The sequence below is a fragment of the Hirsutella rhossiliensis genome (assembly GCF_020360975.1).
Source record: "Hirsutella rhossiliensis strain HR02 chromosome Unknown scaffold00023, whole genome shotgun sequence".
Classification (NCBI taxonomy): domain Eukaryota; kingdom Fungi; phylum Ascomycota; class Sordariomycetes; order Hypocreales; family Ophiocordycipitaceae; genus Hirsutella; species Hirsutella rhossiliensis.
In genome coordinates, this window is record NW_025408689.1 from 248497 (window position 1) to 268446 (window position 19950).

Below are 19950 nucleotides of genomic sequence, written 5' to 3' on the forward strand. Positions count from 1 at the left end.
CTCGGTCGATCGGGCAACCTTCCTACGGGGCGAATGTCTGGGCTGGGTTGGCCGGAAACCCGATAAGTCGGGTGGGAACTTATCAAATGCACTTATCAGGCGTCCTGCACACGATTTCACGGGCGGCGTTTTGCGGGCGATAAGTGGTCACGTGGCCTAAGTGAATTACGACGCAATTGCGGGCACCACCGATAAGCTAGGCAGCTTAGTTAATTCGTTACCTTTTATCGCGTGCGTGCAACACGCCGTACGTGGCAGAGGGGGGTAGTAGCGCGACCACAGCCTATGCCCTCTTAGGTCTACTCTATAATAAAAGTATACCTAACCTTAGTAGTTTAAGTAGTAAAAAGCGTTCTTTAGGAGTAATAAGAAGAGTAAGTCTTACTTTATTTACTTCTTTATATATTTTTAGGTTAACTCCTTACTAGATTTCTAGAATCTCTTTACGGCTTAAATATTTTCTTATATTACGAACTATTTTATTAGTTCGCTTTTAGTCTTTAAACTAGGCCTTTACAACGAATCGCGTTAACGAGAAGACTATTTATATAAGTACTAGGCTTCTAATAATTTAAGCTAATTAATTAAACTAACTAGATAAATAGGAGACTCTCTAGTACGCGGCTTAGGACTAATATCTATCGTTAGGTATTTTAAGTAATTTCTCGACGACGAATTTTAGCTAGGCCCTTAAAGATCTCGATAGTACGCGAGATTTATAGCTATATAGAGCAAGGCAAGGGGAAGAAAAGGAGCTAGGTAATCCTTCCTAGACCCGCGTAGCTATAGCGAGAGACTAATAACTTTCCTTAATTTATTTTTAAGAGAATCCTTTTAAACTTTAAGAGGTATACTATTATAGAGTAAGTAGAGGCGTACGCGTAGGTGCCGTCCGTAGGATAATATTAATAAGCTATATAGAGCTCTTCTATACGCGGCTGGCCCGCCCCTATACTTATAGGATCCGGCCCTCCGCACGTAACTATATAGCTTAGGCCGCGGCCTAAGCCTATTACCTATAATAGTTAAAGACTCTTATATAATGCCCTCCCTCGAGCGCGGCGTAGTACTGCCCTATTAATAGCTCCCGTATAATTAGGCCCGTGCCGTAGGCTCTTCCCTACCCTTTCCCGTTAATAAGGCCGGCCCTACTAGCCCTATTATCCCCGCGCCCGTTAGCCTAGGCAGCCGGGACCCGGCTCTATACTTATCGGCCGGCTAGCCGTTTAAATAGGGGCGTAACCTATTATATACGCCCCTAGGTAGCCGGCGGCTAGTCTAGACCTACGTAAGCCTTAGGTTACCCGTCCCCTCTACCTTAGGTAGTATCCTCTACTAAGGGGTATATAAGGCGGCATTCCCCCCTTCCCCTTTCCCTTCCTTCTCTCCCTTCTTTAACTATAGTAGTAGTATTAATAGGTAAGTTCCGCTTTACCTAGGGCGTTAGTCCGTTCCTAGCTATATAGGCCGCTCTATTAATATATACTTATAGTAGTAGTAGTAGTAGTAATAATAGCCCTAATAATAATAATAACTCTAACTAGTAAGTTCTATGCCTTATAGAGCGGGAGGCCGTATTCCGTCGTGCTAACTTCCGCGATAGATATATCCGCCTCTCCCTCTCCTACCTCCTCCTTCTCGGAGCGTATAGAGTCGTTCGTCGACGCCGTGCTAGCCGCGGCCGACGACGACTCCGCCGCTGCCGCCGCTCCTACCCGCGCCGCTGCTACCGCTCCTACCGCCGCCGCCGCCGCCTCTACTATGCTATTCGCTCTTACGTCGCCCCTTAAGGTAACGACGCCGTCCCCGCCGCTACCTATAACGCCCGGCCCCTCGGCCCCCGCCTCCATCTCCGCTACCCCTATAAGTCCGTAATTAGGTAAGCGTAATAGACATTATCTACTAACCTCCTATAGTATAAGCGCTAAGTATAGGCCGGCGCCGCCCGCTCGGCCCCCTATATACGTTATACGTTATAGGAGCTCGACTACTCCGACTAGGCTAGGCGCCGCCGCGGCGGCAGCTGCTACTAGTGCGCGCGAGCCGGCCGCGCCTATAAGGCGGCGCCTCCTATCCTACTCGCTACGGCGTCGGCTTAGAAGGCCGGCTCGTATAGGTAGGCGCGGGGGCTACTAAGCGCCTTACCGCCGCCGCCGCCCGTAACCTCCGCGCCTCGAGCGATAGGGCCTTATACCTAAGTAAGTCCTACTCTCCGCTCCCATTTCGGCCTCTACCGTCCCCGGCGCTAGGGATACTGCCTCCGTCGCCCTATCGGCGGTCCCCTTAGCCGTGCCCGCCTCCGCTACCGCCGCTGCCCTTACCGCCGCCGCTAGCCGCTGCCCCTCTACCCCTAGAGCCGCCGCCGCCGCCGACTAGCTTATAGGCTTAGAGGGCCGCTTTAGCGCTTTAGAGACCGCCGCCGCCGCTAATAAGAAGGAGGAGGCCGACGAGGACGACGATAACGAAGATAATAATAATAATAATAATAAGGAATAGGCCTAGGTAGTCTAGGGGCTCCGCCCTATAATAAACGCTATTTTTATCTCCGCCTATACTATTGCGCTTATATTACCTATATTACTATAACTACCCCCTCCGCTATACCTACTTTGTAGTCCTAGCCTAGGCTACTATCGGTAGTTTATTAGTCCGTTATTCTCGTCTACCGTTCTAAATAAGGCTTTAAACTTATCGAGGGCTATAGTTCCCGTAAACTTACGTACGGGTTCCTATATAGGGTCGAGATACCCGTGCTACTTAACGAGGACCTTCCGGCGTTTCCCCCTACCGACCTTTTTCTAGCGCGCGGCCTATATCTCTTTAACCTCGAACTCGTCCTCTCCCTTTACCTCGATTACGGGCGGTTAAGCGTCCGCTACTTCTTATCCGGGTAGCGGGTTAAAGGAGGCTCTACGAAGGAGGTCTATATTAATCTTATTATAGACCCCTATTAGGAGACTATTAAGCTCTATAACCTATAGGCTAATAACCCTCTATACTATAAACTTCGTGTATAGCTAGTTAAGCTTCTTCTTTAGTCGTGCCGACTTATAGTTATAGAGGTCTAGCTATACCTTATTTCCTACCGCGAACCTATCTACTAGGGCCCTAGTCTTATTAGCGTGCTACTCTTAATCTTACGCCGCGGCGGCTATCGCGGATTAGCAATAATCTATAGTCTCCTATAGCTTTTATACGAACGCGGAGGCGCGGCCCTCTAGTAACGTATTACTATACTACTTTATTACTATATTTATAGTAAAGGGAACTAGTAAGGGTAGTTTAAAGCTATACGTTATAAAGAAAGGGGCTATCTTAATAGAGGTATATAGTTTACTATTTAACGTAAGTTAGGCCGCGGGGAGCTACCGGTCCTAGTCTACTTAGTTACGGGCTACGATAGCCTATAGGTAAGCCTACGCCTCCTAGTTAACCCTCTTAGGCCCTCTATCGGTCTATAAGTAATATACTATGCTAAGTAGCTACGTAATCTAAAGCAGCTAGTATAGGTGCTACTAAAAGCGGCTAGTCTAATTCGATCCCTTATCGCTTATAATAAAGGCTAGCTAGCTATATAAGCGGGCCTAGTACTATAAGAAGCGCTCTATATAGGACTCTATATCTATAGACGGTATTAGCTTTAATACTATAGACTTACTAAGACAGTCCTTAATTACCTATATATAGCGGTTGCCGCCCTTTATAAGTAGGAGGTCCGTTATAAAGTCTATCTATATATACGTATAGAACCGGTTAGGCACCGGAAGCTACTTAAGTAGCCCTTTAAGCTACGCCCTCTAGATCTTTATACGGCCGTAGATATCGTAGTTATAGAGGAAGCGACGAATATAGTACTATAAGAGGGGCTAGTAAAAGTCCCTCGTAAGGCCTACTACTATGCCCTGTCTACCTAGGTAACCTACGACGCTAGAGTTATAGATAAGTTAGACTAGCCTCCCTTAGAGCTCGTTCTATTCGTCTAGCTCCGGCGGTCCCTCCTTCTCCTTAGCTTCTATAGTATACGGTGCGCCTAGTACCTATAGTCTCCCCCGCTAGCGTAGATGCCCCTATAGGTCGATATAGTAGTCGGCTACCTATACCTTTAGCTTTAGCTTTAGATCTAGGCGTCGAGCGCCGGACTTAACGGCGCGGCGCACGCCCTCGTAGGTACGGTCTAGAGCCGCTATCCTATCCTATAAGCGTTATAGGGCCTTATCTTAGAACACTCTCGCCGCGCGCGCCCTTAGGCCGGTCTATCCTTCCTCGCCGGACTAAGGTAAGGGCGTAGGGGGAAGCTTATTCGCTAGCACCGCGTCTTCCTCTACTAGGGAAGCTCCTATATAAGTCCGTAGTGCTTCCTATAGGATAAGCTATAGATCCTAGGCCTCGATGTCCGCTCTTATTAGCCGGTCTTAATCCTTCCGGGAAAGCGCGTCTAGGACCGCGGAGTCCTACCTAGGGCGGTACTTAATCGAGAAGTTAAAGCGTAAGAGATACTCCGCTTAGCGGGCTTACCGCTTTAAGAGGTGATAGCGAGTTATAAAGTACTTAAGGTTCCTATAGTCTATAAGAACCTCGAAGCTCTTATAGCTCTAGAGCTCTACTTACTATTACTTAAGGTAGCTAATAATCGCTAGTATCTCCTTATCGTAAATAGCGTAATTCCGCTTTACTAAGGTTAGCTTATAGGAGTAGAACGCTACTAGTTACTTCCGCCTATCTACCTCCTAAGAGAGCGTTCCTTTAAGTGCCTAGCCGCTATAGTCTACTTTAACTAACATAGACTAGTTAAAGTCCTACTAGAGTAGTACCGGGGCTTAAGAGAATAGGTCCTTAAGCGTACGGAACGCTCCTTCCTATACGGGCCCCTAGTAAAAGGCGGTCCGCTTCCCGGTAATATCGTTTAGGGGCATTATAATATAAGAGAAGCCCTTAATAAATATCCTATAATAGTTCGCGAACCTAAGGAAGCTCTATACGCCTATCTACGTAGTTAAGGTAGCTTAGTGATGCGTTTTTGCGTGTCCCTACGCACACTGGAGCGTTGGGCACGGCACCAAGCATCAAGGACACCGGCTGCCGCACGCACAGCCATGTGAACAGGCAGCCGTGTGAACAGGCAGCCGTGTGAAACAGGCAGCCGTGTGAAACAGGCAGCCGTGTGAACAGGCATCGGTATGTGGCTGCCTTGTAAACCGGCCGGATCGCCTAGATAGTCCGACCTGGCTGCCTCCTACATAAGGATGAGGCAGTCATAGCTTAGTTGGAGAAACAACGATCCCACTTCATCTCATCCATATGCAAAATGCATCAGATTGGTAGCAATTCCTACCCTTTGCTTTGATTAGCACCAGTGAGCCATTGTGTAAGCCTCACACCATAGCTCAAGTCTGCTTGGGCACCACACGTGAGCCGTTGACTCGGGCTCGCACCAAAAAACCACCAAAACAACCATCGTGACTTACATAAGTCGCCCCCGAGCTTACCCAAGCTCACCACCCCCACGAGCTTATCCCAAAGCTCATCAATCCTTTGGCTTGCTAACCAGCTAACCTTGTGGTGCGACCGACACCCTTGACAGCTAGCAGCCAACATTTCTTCACCCTCGTGATAACGCTATAGGGTCAATACCGTTGCATTAAGGTGTCTTTCGCTCGTGACGACTTTGGTGATAGGAAGTTTTGCGAAAGCCCGTGTAATCGTATATCACTATCGCAAGTGTCAGCTGGCAAGCAAACCGACCACACAATGGCCAAACCGACCAACGAAGGAAGCTCGGTCAAGCAAGCTGACGATAGAAGCTCGCCACGCCCGGCTGAAGAAGATGATGGACCCCGGCTACCGGACGCAGTCCAGCAACGCCGCCCGAAGCGCAACAGAGTCTCTCTCAACCCCAAGGACAATCATTCGCAATTGGCAGACCAATTACAGCAGCTCCCAGAAGCTCTCAACGCGTGGAAATGGTCCATCCGATTCCTCAAGCTGATGCGAGACAAATCTAAGGAAGCTCTCGATACCTTCACAGTCCGTGACAAGGAAGCATGTGAAGCCTTGGAAGATCTCCTTTTCCACGTCTGTGCTCATCAAATCAGCCTACGCGAAGTATTGGCTGTACCACAAGCCGGCATCTCGGACCTCGAACATGTGCCTGCATGGAGCAGTGGTGGAAAAAGCCTATATTGTGCCGGAACCCACAGAGGACAACATGATGAAATTGATCTCGAAGATCACGCCCAAGGAAGTTGATTCGAGGTCAATGACATCAATTTGGTATATCTTCCGGATGCCGACCAACAACTTCCCACGGAACAGCGAGGTATAAATTCTCAAGCTATGTTGCAGTCAACGGAACCCCCAAAGGCGCCAACTCAGTCACAATCACCTTCAGGCGTGAGGAAGCAGAAAGGAAGCCGGCATAGCCACCACAGCCGCCGCGACCGCCGCAGTCACCACAAGCATCGCAGATACCTACGACTAGATGATTCAAGCGACTCGGAATCTTCTTCTTCCAGCAGCAGCAGCTCTGGAAGCAGCATTGGCATTGGATACGCTCACAGCCGCCGGGCGCCTCTCTCCCTACCACACAGACCTTTCAAACCTCTAGTGATGTGGAAGCTGTTGCCAAGAGGCTCAAACGTGACAACATGGGTGTTTTCAACCCCAATCACAAGGATCCTCATAAACAAGGCCTTGTGTCCCTCTCAAGCGGCAGCAATGTGTACACGGATGTATACCTCTTCTGCGAGCGCCTGCGAATGTACAAGGATCTCGACTCCTACGCCTTGTCGCAGCACTATATGTCTTTCCTTGCCGGCGGAGCTCTACAGTGGTTCATGAATGAACTTTCCATCGAGCAGAAGGATCGCCTTATGAAGTCATCAGTAGAGCGTTTCTGTAAAATGCTCATCAAGCGATTCCAACGCCCAGCAGCAGAGGTCTCCAAGGAATTACACGGCATTCCGTATACCGTGTCAATGTGGAATGCTGGTGAAGTCTCCTTGCCTCAATGGATTCAACGGAAAGTCTCCCTAGCAAGGCAAATCAACATCGAAAGGACTACCAAATCATCCAAAGCATCCACCCCTTGATTGCGGTCCAAATCGCTACTCACCTCTCTGTGCCCACTAAACGCACGCCAATTGACAAGTGGGTACGAGAAATCGAGGACGCCGACCCTGATCTCCGCGGCATTGGAATTTCGCGGCAGATACGATGAACGCCCCAAGGCCGTGACCGTGACCGCAACTACCAAAGTCGTGATCGTAGTAGTGATCGTGATCGCAGCTTTAGGAACGATAGCCGCGACCGCGACCGCAGCTATCAGCGAGATCACTACCAACGCGATCGAGGCCTTGACCGCAGAGACCGCAGCAACCCCAGCAGCGACTCACGGGCCAAGGAAGGCGAGAGAACCGCCCCAAAGATCCTAAGCACAAAGAGCGAAGCGGCGGCTATGAAAAAAGGTCCGCTTTGAGAAAAATTACCTTGCCAGCGAGGACGAAAACAAGCAAGATGCTTCAGACAACAAGAAAACCGCCATTTCCGACGACGATGAAGCCAGTGATGTAGGATCAGACGCTTCTATCGAGGAATACTACGTCTGTATGACCTCAACTCCTGAGAATCTTGGCCAACAAGGAAACCACCAATGCCGAAAGTGTAACCGCAAGTTCCTCCCGCAGTGTGTTATTTGAGCACACACAAGCACGCTGCTGTGTGTCTGCTCAACAGCTCCAGCAGGAGGCGACCCCAGCAAGACCTTCGTTATGTGGGAAATGCTACGCCCAATTTCCCTCACGCAATGCACTCTTCAGGCACCTTCCTGGCTGCGTGTCACAGCCCAAGGCCCACTCAAATGGAGAGGCATAAAAAGCCGTAGAGCAGCACAATCCAATCCCCCCCCAAAAAGCCCAGTATCTTTGGGAACAATCGCGAGCGCTATCGCAGGAAATCCTCGAGCCACAACCGCTCGAGCCGCCATCGCACGATGCCCCTTTCGGCTACTCATATCTTCGCATCAAGATCAAGGCAGCTCCCACAGGACCAGAGACCGAGGTCTGTGCGGATTCCGGGTGTGGCAACCCCCTGATTGACAGAAAGCTTCTCAAGAGCTTCGAGCACACCATTGAGAAGAAGCCTCCAACGCCAATTGCAGGCATCAGCGGCAGTGTCCGCTGCACAGACTGGGCCACGTTCTCCTTCTATGCAGAAGGAAGAGGGCTGACGGTAGCAGCGCCGGCATAGCTAAATTCACCAGTTCCGCTTGGGTGACTACCGTGGAACCAGGAGCCTTGCTAGGCAATGCCTTCCTCAAGCCGTATGTTGAAACATCCACTACGACAAGGAAGTCGTTCAAATAGGCCTCCTTGACGACTTCGGTATCCCTTTTAACATCTATAAGCCTCATAAAGGGGTAGTCCGACGCGTTCAGGCCGTCAGAAAAACCATGGTCCCGGCAGGCAAGACAATGCTAGTCCCAGCTAGCTGGAAGGAAGTCCCTAAAGGCCGTTCCTTCGCTTTTCATTCCAATCATCCCTTGGCCGCTCATGCTCTCGTTGACCGAAACACTGTCCCAGCGGTCATGTTCACGAACACTACGAACCAAGATATCATCGTGAACCGCAAACAGCGCCTAGGGCAGATCAAAGAATGCGAGGAATCGGGCTACTTCGCTGCAGCCTCATGGAAATCAGCTCTGACAGCTTTGACAATAGCCACAGCGGCCTTGGCCCCAACAACTTCTGCAATGACGATTGAAAGCGCTCCCCAGAGCCATACATCGTATGATCTTGCTATCAATAGCACCTTCCACCTCTCAGACGATGTTATCGCAATAGCTGACGGGACTTTCACCCCGGAGGAAGCCCTGTTCTAGCAGCAACCGCAGAATCAGTTTCAAGCTTATCAGAAGCTTTGTACGCATACACAACAGCAGCCAGCAACGACAGCCAGCCTTGGTCAACAACAAGAAAGGAGCTCCACGTCACAAGCACCCAGCTGAGTGCAGCAGCAACAGCCGATACTCCTGACCTTGCCCCTGAGACCCGAATTCCGTATCAAACGCACGTTCAACGCACGCCAGAGCTCCCAGAGGTGTGCACTGACGACGGAATTCACATCTATGCGCAGAAAGGCAGCTTCGTGACCAAGATCAAAGCCCTTGTTGAAAAACACGCCAAACTATGGAAAGACTCGGGCACAGCTGAAGTCGAAGCAGGCCACGAGCTCACAGTTCCCTTATCAAGGATTGGCACACGCACAAGGTGGCTCAACGCCCCTATCCTCAGGGATTACGAGACAAACAGGTCATTGATGAAACCCATGACAAGCTCCACGCACAAGGACGTATGGAATACGTGCACGGACCAACCCTTTGCAGCCCCGTCTTCGTTGTGTGGCGAACAGCCCGAGGAGAAACCAAGGGCAGGGTCGTCATCGATTTGCGAGCTCTTAATAAGGTCACCATGCCAGACAGCTATCCCTTGCCATTGCAAGAAGACATCATCCAAGAGCTTCGAGGCGCACAGTACATCACAGCAATCGACGCATCGTCCTTTACCACCAATTCCGAGTCAAACTCGAACATCGTGATCGTTTTACCCTCACGAGCCATAGAGGACTGGAAAGACTGACTGTTGCACCAATTGGCTTCTGCAATAGCCCGGCCTACGCCCAGCGCTATATGGATCGAGTGCTTCGACCATATAAGGGGTTTTGCAGAGCGTTTATGGACGACGTTGTGATCTATTCGAAAACGGAAAAGGAGCACTTACAGCACCTTAGCAAGATCTTCCAGCTATTCGAGCGTTTTAACCTCACGATGTCGCCAAAGAAAAGCTGGATTGGGTATCCCTCTGTGCAACTCCTTGGCTTCCGCGTTGATGCCTTTGGAATGAGCACAACGGAACACAGGCTGGCAGCCTTTGCAAAGCTGGAATTTCCAGACCAGCTATCTGCGTTGGAAAGCTACATTGGAGCAACAGGCTACCTACGGCATCTCTTACCGTATTATGGAGCCCTCATTGAGCCATTGCAGCACCGGAAAACTCAATTACTAGCCCAAGGACGAGAAATTGGCAAAATTCAGCAAGGTAACATCAACAAACGCCGTGCCTTTGCGAGGAACACCAAATTCGAGCCTAGTGAAAAGGAGCGGTTGGCATTTGAAGCTATCCAAAGGAAGTAGCCTCCGGCAGGAGTCCACCATATGGACCCAAGCAGGCAACTGTTCTGTCAAGTTGACGGGTCCTTGCAACGAGGATTTGCCTGTACCTACTTCCACCTTAAAGAAGGTTACGAATGGAAGCCTGGCCAAGCTATTTCCTCAACAGCGATGCAACCTATAGCTTTTCTCAGCCGCACCTCACCAACGCAGAGAGATCATATGGTCCGTCGGAATTAGAAGTGGCCTGCCTAGTCTGGGCTATCAAAAAGATGCGCACAGTGGTCCAATCGTCAACGAAGCCCTTAATCGTGCTTACGGACCATTCAGCCACACAGCAGATCGTCAATAAGACCTCCCTCGACACTTCAAGCACGGACAGAGCAAATAGACGGCTAGTAGTAGCCTCCATCTATCTCTCTCAGTACGAATTGCAGGTTGATCATCTTCCAGGAAAATCAATTTCATCCCTGATGCCTTAAGCAGGCTGTCAGCCCCTGAGACCGACCAATTGATCGAGCGACAACGACCTGACTACACAGCGCTTGACGATGTGCTCCTTGCGTCTGAGGCCATCATGGATCCAGCATACCGCATCAAATTCACAGAAGGCTATCAGGCTGATACCCATTATCGCAAGATCCTTCAAATGATCCAGGACAGTGAGAACACGGTCAAAGCTTCTAGGGCCCCGGAAATCGCGAAAATCAAGCGCAGAGGAATTCCCTTTTTCGTGGACCAGGGTCTGTTATATCACGAAGGAAAAGATGGATATGTTCGTCTCTGCGTGCCCGCAAGCCTCACGCACGAATTGATGCAAATGGCACACGACGACAAGCACCACTTTGGCGTTGTGAGAATGCTCAAGGAGTTGGAAACCTATTCGATCAGGAACGTCTCTTGGCAAGCGAAAAGCACATCGCCAAGTGCAAAGCTTGCTGCCTTGGACAGACTGATCGACAACAGCTTGCTGGAAGCTATCTGCCCAATCGACCCCCGATGCTTCCAATGCAGTCAATTGCAATGGACTTCATCACAGACATGCCTGCCGTCTCAGCTATGGGCTCACCCTGGCATATTGAAGGCTTTAATGCCTTTAATCAATTACTTACAGTCACTTGCTTAGCTAGCAAGCGATGCCTACTGATTCCAGGCAATGCAAAGTATAGCGCCAAGGACTGGGCAGCCTCCCTAGCTAGGCAGCTCATGCTATGTGATTGGGGCATGCCGCGCACGATAGTCAGTGACAGAGACCGCAAATTCACCTCTGCTTTCTGGCAAGGGCTCTGGAAGGCCTTTGGCACCAGAATCAGCATGACAACGGCATATCATCCGCAGGCGGACGGCTTGGCCGAGCGGCGCAATCAAACAGTGGAAACAGCGTTGCGACTGGCCTATATTGAGGACCCCAACCTTGACTGGAAGACCCTTATTCCTTCGCTGCAGTGGCATCTAAACACAGCCTACAACACCAGCACGAAGACCTCAGCCCATGAACTAATGTACGGTTTCCCCTGAAAGGGCCCTGGAGGCTGTTGATCGCACAGCCAGCGCAGAGGCAGACGAATTGCCCTACATCAAGGAAGCCTTGCGTAAGCAGGCCAGCCTAGCTATGGACCTTGCAGCGATGAAGGCCAAGCGTTGGTACGATGCCAAACACCGACCTATCCATCTCAAGGCTGGAGACAAGGTATATCTCAAGCTTCATCAGGGATATCACCAGCCAGGCAGGCCACCCAAGAAGTGGTCACAACAGCGGGAAGGCCCCTTTGTGATCAGAAGGATGGTTGGAGACCTGGCCTGTGAATTGGACCTTCCAGAGCAAATTAAGGTCCACCCAGTGATCTCAATACACCACCTCAAGCCAGCTCACGAAGGCTGCTTTGAAGAAGCTCACCCCGGACCAGTAGAAGTCACAAAGGACTTTACGGACCAGGAAGGCGAATTCTACGAAGTTGACAAGCTTCTGGACGTACGGGTCAGGAAGATTGGAAGAAACAGGAAGCCCGTCACGGAGTACTTGGTCCACTGGAAAGGATGGGGCAGCATGCATGATCAGTGGGTCAGGAAGGAAGAGATATCGTCAAAGGCCCTGGATGAGTTCCACGGGCAGACGACGGGACCGCGAGTGGTTCGCAACAGCAAAGCAAAGGGACGATCGGAAAGTTCTGACATGTAGCCTTTGTTGAGGCGGTCACTGAGGACAGTGGAGTTTTCTTTTGAGGCCGGCATTATGATGCGTTTTTGCGTGTCCCTACGCACACTGGAGCGTTGGGCACGGCACCAAGCATCAAGGACACCGGCTGCCGCACGCACAGCCATGTGAACAGGCAGCCGTGTGAACGAGCAGCCGTGTGAAACAGGCAGCCGTGTGAAACAGGCAGCCGTGTGAACAGGCATCGGTATGTGGCTGCCTTGTAAACCGGCCGGATCGCCTAGATAGTCCGACCTGGCTGCCTCCTACATAAGGATGAGGCAGTCATAGCTTAGTTGGAGAAACAACGATCCCACTTCATCTCATCCATATGCAAAATGCATCACTTAGTCCCGAATCGCCTAGATCTTTACGGGGTCCGCCTATATACCTACGCCTACGTAGATAATAAAGCCTAGGTACTTAACCCTCTTAACCCCGAATTCGCACTTATCTAGGTTAAGGTAGAGCCTATAAAGTTAGAGGCGCTCTAAGACCCTCCGTACTTTCTATATATAGTCCTCGTAGGAGCCGCTTATATAGATAAGGATATTATCTATATATATAGAGGCGAACTTATCGAGGAAGTCTTAAAGTATATTATTAATATAACGCTAGAAGGTAGCGGGCGCTCTTAAGAGGCCGAAGGGCGTTATAAGCTACTCGAATAAGCTATAGCGTATATAGAACGCCGTCTTCTACTCGTTACCCTCTAAGATCCGTACCTTATAGAACGCCTATTTTATATCTAGCTTTATAAACTACTTCGCCTTCGAAAGGTTATAGAGCGTATCTAAGATTAAGGGTAAGGGGTAGCGGTCCGGCCTTATAATTGCGTTTAGGGCCCTATAGTCGTAATAGAACTATATCCCGCCCCTTAGTTTACGCACGAATAAGACTAGCGCTCCTACTTCGGAGCTACTTACTTAAATAAAACCCTTATCTAAGAGGTCCCTTAGCGTCTTCTTTAGCACTAGCAGCTCCGCGTATAATATACTATATAGCGGTCTAAATAGTATAGGTAGTTCCTACCCCTTCTTATCGGTACGGAGTACGATCCTATAGTCTACCCTTAGCTTATATAGGTTAAGCTTATCCGCTTCCTAGGACTTAAATAGCGGTAGGAGGTCGTAAAAGCGCTCTAGTATCTATTGCCGTAGCTTAGAGGGCGACTTCAGCTTCTTTATCTAGAGGGCCTTATTAATATCCGCTAGGCTAACTATATAGACCGCTACGTTAGCCGCTACCCGGCCTTGCCCCCGCTCTACCTATTATACGGTTCTTACGAAGATAGAGGTAAGGACTTCTTATACTAAGTATAAAGCTTATATGCTTAGTCCTACGCCTATAGAACTATCGTTATAGCGGACCTACCGTTATATAGGCCTAAACTATAGCTTCCTTTAATATAGAACTAAGTATAACTTTATATATAATAACTAGGGTTTCCTAAGGATTAAGGGAAACTTTAGTTAGGGGATTATATAGGCTACGATAAGCTTATAGTAACCGTCGACCTCTATAGCTAGCTATATAATGCCCCTAATTACTATACCCTCTATCGCGCTTAAGGCGCCCTTTACTCGCCTTAGGGCGATCTTTTCTACCGGCACTTATATCTCTCGCGTAAGCGCCTCGTTAACTATAGCGTAGCACTAATAGCCCTCGTCTATAAGGGCGGCGACGGGTAAGGAGTTATTAATTATAACCTATATTAAAGTAGGCTCCTCTTCTATATAGGCGGATAATTCTTCCTTCTCCTTTACTAGTACTAGCAATTAGGGCTCCGGAGCCTATCTTTACTCCGGAGCTACTCTTTTTCCTTTAGGCCTAGGGGGGCGGAGTCCTCCTTATCGTCTAAGGCGAGGAGCGGTTCTATCTTCGCTACTTAAACCGCTATAGGCCGCTTAGTTAAAAGGAAGGGGCATTTTAATATAAAGTACGTAGATGCTCTATAACGTAGGTAGCGGCCGTTAGCTTTCCTCTTCCTGATTTCCTCGCTCGTTACCTACTTCGCCCGCTACTTAGAGTATAGGGCGGTATAGGGGGTAGTCGACGGCGTCTTCTTACCGCGTTTAGCCCGGTCCGTATAGGTAGCCGATATTAAGGTATCCCCGTCTATATTAATAGCCGGTTATTTATCTTATAGAGGGGCGGTAATCCCGTCGCCGCTATACGGCGTACGCTTACGGAGCTTCTAGAAACGCGGCGTCTACTTATAGCCCTAAGCTACCTTTATTAACCGGCTTATATACTCGCCGTAGTTAGTAGGCATAATTACGGGGATAAGCAGCTCCCGTAGGGCCGGCGTAATCGAATTCCGTAGCTATATAAGCTTCGCGCTATCTTCCTATACCGTAGTCCCCGCTACCCGTAAGAGCGTCTCTTTAAAATTGGGAAGGAATTCGCTAAAGGTTTATCCGTCTCTCTACTTAAGGGTCCGTAGCCTATCTTACGCCTTCTCCCGCTCCTATACGTTGCCGAACGTATATATAAGGTATTAGAAGAAGTCTTATAGGTCGCGTCTGCCCTTAGGGCCGCCCTTATCCTAGAATCCGGAGATCCGCCGTATCTAGGGCTCTAGTAGCGTATAGAGGAGCGAATACTACGCTATATCGCGATAGCTATTTAGGCCCTATTTCTCGTCGGTTATAAACTTCGTCTATAGCCGGCTAAGGAAGAAGTAAAAGGACTCCGGCTTGCTATCCTAAGTCGGCTAAGGGAGCGGCTTCCTCGTCGGTGGTGTCGCCGCCGTAACCGGCGTTGCGGAGGCCGTAGGGGTTAAAGCCGGTCTTATAGACGGCTCCCTTAGTGCAGCGAGAACCTCGTCCTTCTCGCTAGCCGTCGCGCTTTTAATCGCTTCTAGGATAGCTACGATACTTCCTATCCGTCTAGGGAGGGGCGGAGTACTTCCTCGAGGGGGAGGCGCCCTCTCGGAGAGACATCTATTAGATCTATTAATTAATAGCTTATACTATCACGGAGTAGGCAGAGGCGTGCGCGTAGGTGCCGTCCGTAGGATAATATTAATAAGCTATATAGAGCTCTTCTATACGCGGCTAGCCCGCCCCTATACTTACGGGATCCGGCCCTCCGTATATAACTATACGGCTTAGGCCGCGGCCTAAGCCTATTACCTATAATAGTTAAAGACTCTTATATATACTAAGGAGTATAAGAATATACTCTATTAGTTTCTTTTAAGTCCTTTACGATAAGAAGCCTTAGCGTTATTCTAGATACTATTAATAAAAAGCTTTTCGGTTTAAGTTAGCTAGGTAGATATTTAAATCTATAGAAGGTATTTAAGACGTTTTTCCTAACTTATTACTACCTTAGAGAGTTAGCTTAAAAGTAAGGAAAGTAAAGAATTTTAGTATATTTTATTTATATACTATTATTTAGATTAGTATAAATATTACTATAAATACTATAATATTTCGTAATAAGTAGTAATAGTATAGTTACTACCTATATATAAATATATATTTTAATTATTTCCTTTTTATATAAAAGTTAATAGACCTCTATTTTTCCTAGGTAATATATCCCTCTATAAGAAGGACTAAATAAATAAACTTCTATATAAGTAAAGCGCACTATATCTTACTAGAGAAATAATTACCTAATATTAAAAGTATATACCCTTAGGTAGAGATTAAAAAGGATATTAATTACGCCTATTAAAATAGGGGTAGATACTTAAGGGTAGGAATAGAATTCTAGCTATATTCTAAATAGTTCTTCTATCCTACTACCTCCCTTTTACCCTTTAGGCTAAATATATCTATCTTAAGAAAGGATTAAAACTAGGTAGGTAGAGTTATCTATCTATAAACTGCCCGGACGACTAAATATATAAGAACTTAAGGGGCGGGAGTCTCGAGATCGTCTTAGTAAAGGAGGAAGAAGTTTTAAGGGCAGCTAGGATAGGGGAGTTAGTATCTAACGTATTAGCGTTAGCGGCGGCTTAGGGAATACTATTAACGTTTATTATACTAGGCTTAGTCTAGGAGGCGGCGAGCTTTATTATAGAGGATAAGGAAAGCTTTACTTAGGCGAAGACAAGCATTATAGAGGCAGTAAAGTTAGTTATAAAGGCGGCGAACTTCCTAGAGACGGCGAGCTTTATAAATACGGCGAGCTTAATAGAAGGGGCGCTAGTATCTTATAAGCTAAATCGGTCGATTAATTATTCGCCTAGTCTTACTTTTACTAGGGACTAATATAATCGCTAAGCTAGTAGAGAAGCTATTAAAGCTTAATTCTAGCTATCTAGCTATAAGCTTTGCTTTTACTAGCGAATAGTAAGAGTTTATATTATTTTAGATATACCTTTCTTAAGGTAAGGTATATAGTATACTAAGAGCGTACCTTTAGAAATAAAGAGAAAGGAGGGAATGCTTTCTATAGTAACGTAGTAGGAAATTTTAGTTAATAAGCAATATATAAGGGCTCGGTAAAACTCTTTTACGTTTTATATATAGTATATATACTAAGATATAACTTTATATTAAAGTAGTATATAGCTTTTCTTACTTTCTCTTATTATTAGATATATACTTATTACCTCGGTGCTATATAATATAAAGCACTCTATATATACTAATTATACTAATTATTTATATATATTATCTACTTTACTTTATTAAAAGCACTTATTTACTCGTAATAACTATTTATATAGATCTTTATCCTCTTCTTTATAGTAGATACTCTATAGATTTTATACTTTAATAATCTATTTCTTTAAAGATAAAACGCTTAGAAGTCGAATATCTTACTCTAAGCTCTAATCTTCTTACCTTATAGTAATATAGACTAAGATTCGCCTTTTACCCCTTCGCTATTAACTTAAGGTAGTTAGTACGATTATCTTAATTCTTCGTTTAATAGAAATAAAGACCTACTATCTCCTTTTTAATCTTTTAATTAAGGAAGTAAAGAAGGTAGTACTATAGATACTAGTATAATTCCTACTTATAGGCTAGTATCTCTTAGAAAGCCGCTATGCTTTTAGTATTAAGATTATTAAGATTTCCTTAATTAGTAGATATCTACTAGCTAGTATAAAACGAGATTCAAAGCTAACTTATTAGATAATATTTAATCTCCTAGGATAATATACTCTTAAGTAAGTATCTTAAGCTCTAATACTACTAATATAGATATATCTCCTTATAAGAAGAATGCTCTTTTAATCTTTAATACTTTATATCGTTTAGATATATAGCGGCCTTTTAAAGAAGGCGTAAACTATAAGATAAGGGAACCTTAGGTAATTTATATATCCTACTAGTCTATACTAATCTATCCTTATATTAAAGGTTCCGGTATAAGCGCTCTTATACGCTATAGGCAAGGTAAGTTTTATATTAAAAAACAATAACCTAAGAATATATTTTAATCTACTTAAGTATAAAAGAAATATGCCCCGGTATATTTATATTTATTATATAAAAATATAGTAATCTATTATACTAATCTTATTATAAGGCACTTTGACGGGCAAGATCACACCCCTATAGACATCAGCCCGTTAGAGGGATGAGACCCTAGCACCCCCCCCCCCCCTCTAACTTTCTTCCAAGTATACTTAAAGGCGTCACAAAGACCTCGATCATCTGATCAGGCATCATCCTTAATCATAGTCAATTTAAATTTTTGTTTTTCCCCTTTAAAGCAGATGCCGCCAGTTGCGCGACTCTAGCAGAAACGAAGAGGCATGGAGTAAAGAAATCTCCAAGACTCGCATTTACAACCCAAAGCCCATAGAGCTATATGCAGACCAAGTGATTAGATGATTGCGCAGTTAATTGCTCTGCTAATCCTTTGCCACGTGCTGCGCGTGCTTTGGGTGTGTGCCCTCGTCCCCGTCAAAGCACCTAAAAATAGAAGCTATAATATTAACGTTATCTTACTAATTTTATTTCGTAGATATACTTAGCTATTAATATCGTAAACTATAAGTCTTTCTAAGACTTAGTTTATTTTTACTATCTAGAATTCTATATTCCCTCCGCCCCTATACTAATAAATTTAATAGAGATAATTGCTAATAATCTTCGAGAAGTATTAATTAACTATATACCTTCTAGATAGTATCTCTTGCTAACTATCGATAGCTAGACTCGAACTAGAAATATCGAAGCAGTCCTTAGAATTATTAGTTACTATATCGATTATAATTAGTGCTTATAGCTTCTTTTACTCGGCCTAATAAATATATTAGCTAGCTATTCTAGAGAATTATAGAATAATACTATTATATAATATCTATAAAGGTGTAGGAATGTATCTATCTAGTGGTGTGACCAACCATGGTTGGCACGTGACCCGTACGGTCACGTGTGCGGCTGAGGGCAGCGTGCCCCCTTTCTCCACGCTGGCCTCTGCCTCCTTAGATAGAGAATCAAGACGAATACAACATCACAGGTTAACCCTAGTACCGTCTCATTGCAGCAGCTGCCGCAGGTGCCTACCCACACTGATCAGTGACCGGCACGCCCGTCACAGACAGCTAAGTAGAAGAGACAAATTCCTCAACCTTCGAAGGTGCTATAGTCCGCGTCACTTTACTGTGGCCCTGAGTAGCGCTCAGAAGAAGGTTATTTGTGCTAAGAACAAGGAATCTCCCGCTGGTTTGCCCAGCCGCGCGAGAGTCCTTCCAACTGTTGATTACGATCGCCCGCTAGTTTGCCTAGCCGTGAGCACCGGAATCGACAGGCGACCACATCGCAAACAACTAGTAAGAACGTTCGACCCTTGACGTTAAGTAGCAAGATCCCCGTCAGTTCAGTCTGGCCGCGAACGACCTACTTAGTACGCGACGCTCGACCTCCTATTAGCGACAACTCGTATACGAAGAGACCAATACGAACCCCACATCGTCTCATTCATTTGATCACGATAGCCCCGACCGCCCGAGCTATGTCCCCAGAAGCCCAGCTCGAAGAAATATGCGACCAGATGCAGGCACTAGACATCCAAGCATCCGCATTCCGACAAATTAATATCGACCTTTGGGACAACGATATCACACACGACGAAAAGGACAAGATCGCAGTAACGACATATGTGGCAAAGTTCATATTCATCGTTCAATCTGGCAGTGATCAAGGATACGACCTCCTTGGTTACTTCCAACAGCATTTTGAAGAATGGACCGAAGACACATGGGACCGCGCCCGAATGAATACAAGAGAGCCCTCAGGAAACTACTAAGGAAAAGAGGTATCTACACAGGTTCACAAAGGGAAATTCGCAACACAATTTCTCATATTACAAACTATCGAGAACCCACAAACCTGGCCAGAGCAGGAGTTTACGGAGATGGTGTTTGATGAGAGGACTGCTGCCTTCAGGAGGCAGACAGCATTACTAGGATCAAATGCTTCCACTAATCCCCATCCGTCTCAACCTCCTTCACCATCAGTTACGCCCTTAGCAGCACCTCATCAAGGTCTTAACGAACCACAACCTATTAAGACCCTAACGAGCCCTCCTAACGCACCTACTCCTGCTCCGACTATCCAAGATAAACCTGCTCCGACCTCTCTTACTATTCATCCGACTTCCTACCGCTTCCAGAACC

The 19950-nt window shown here is 46.7% G+C and overlaps 1 protein-coding gene across 1 annotated transcript; it reads left to right on the plus strand.

Annotated features, from left to right (window-relative positions):
* Nucleotides 1–19286: 19286 nt before the first annotated feature.
* Nucleotides 19287–19580, plus strand: HRG_11833 (uncharacterized protein; the record flags this gene model as incomplete). The annotated part of the gene is made up of 1 exon (XM_044870303.1): nt 19287–19580. One exon carries the CDS (start codon nt 19287–19289, stop codon nt 19578–19580), a length of 294 nt encoding a protein of 97 aa, XP_044714599.1.
* Between the last annotated feature and the right edge of the window lie 370 nt (nt 19581–19950).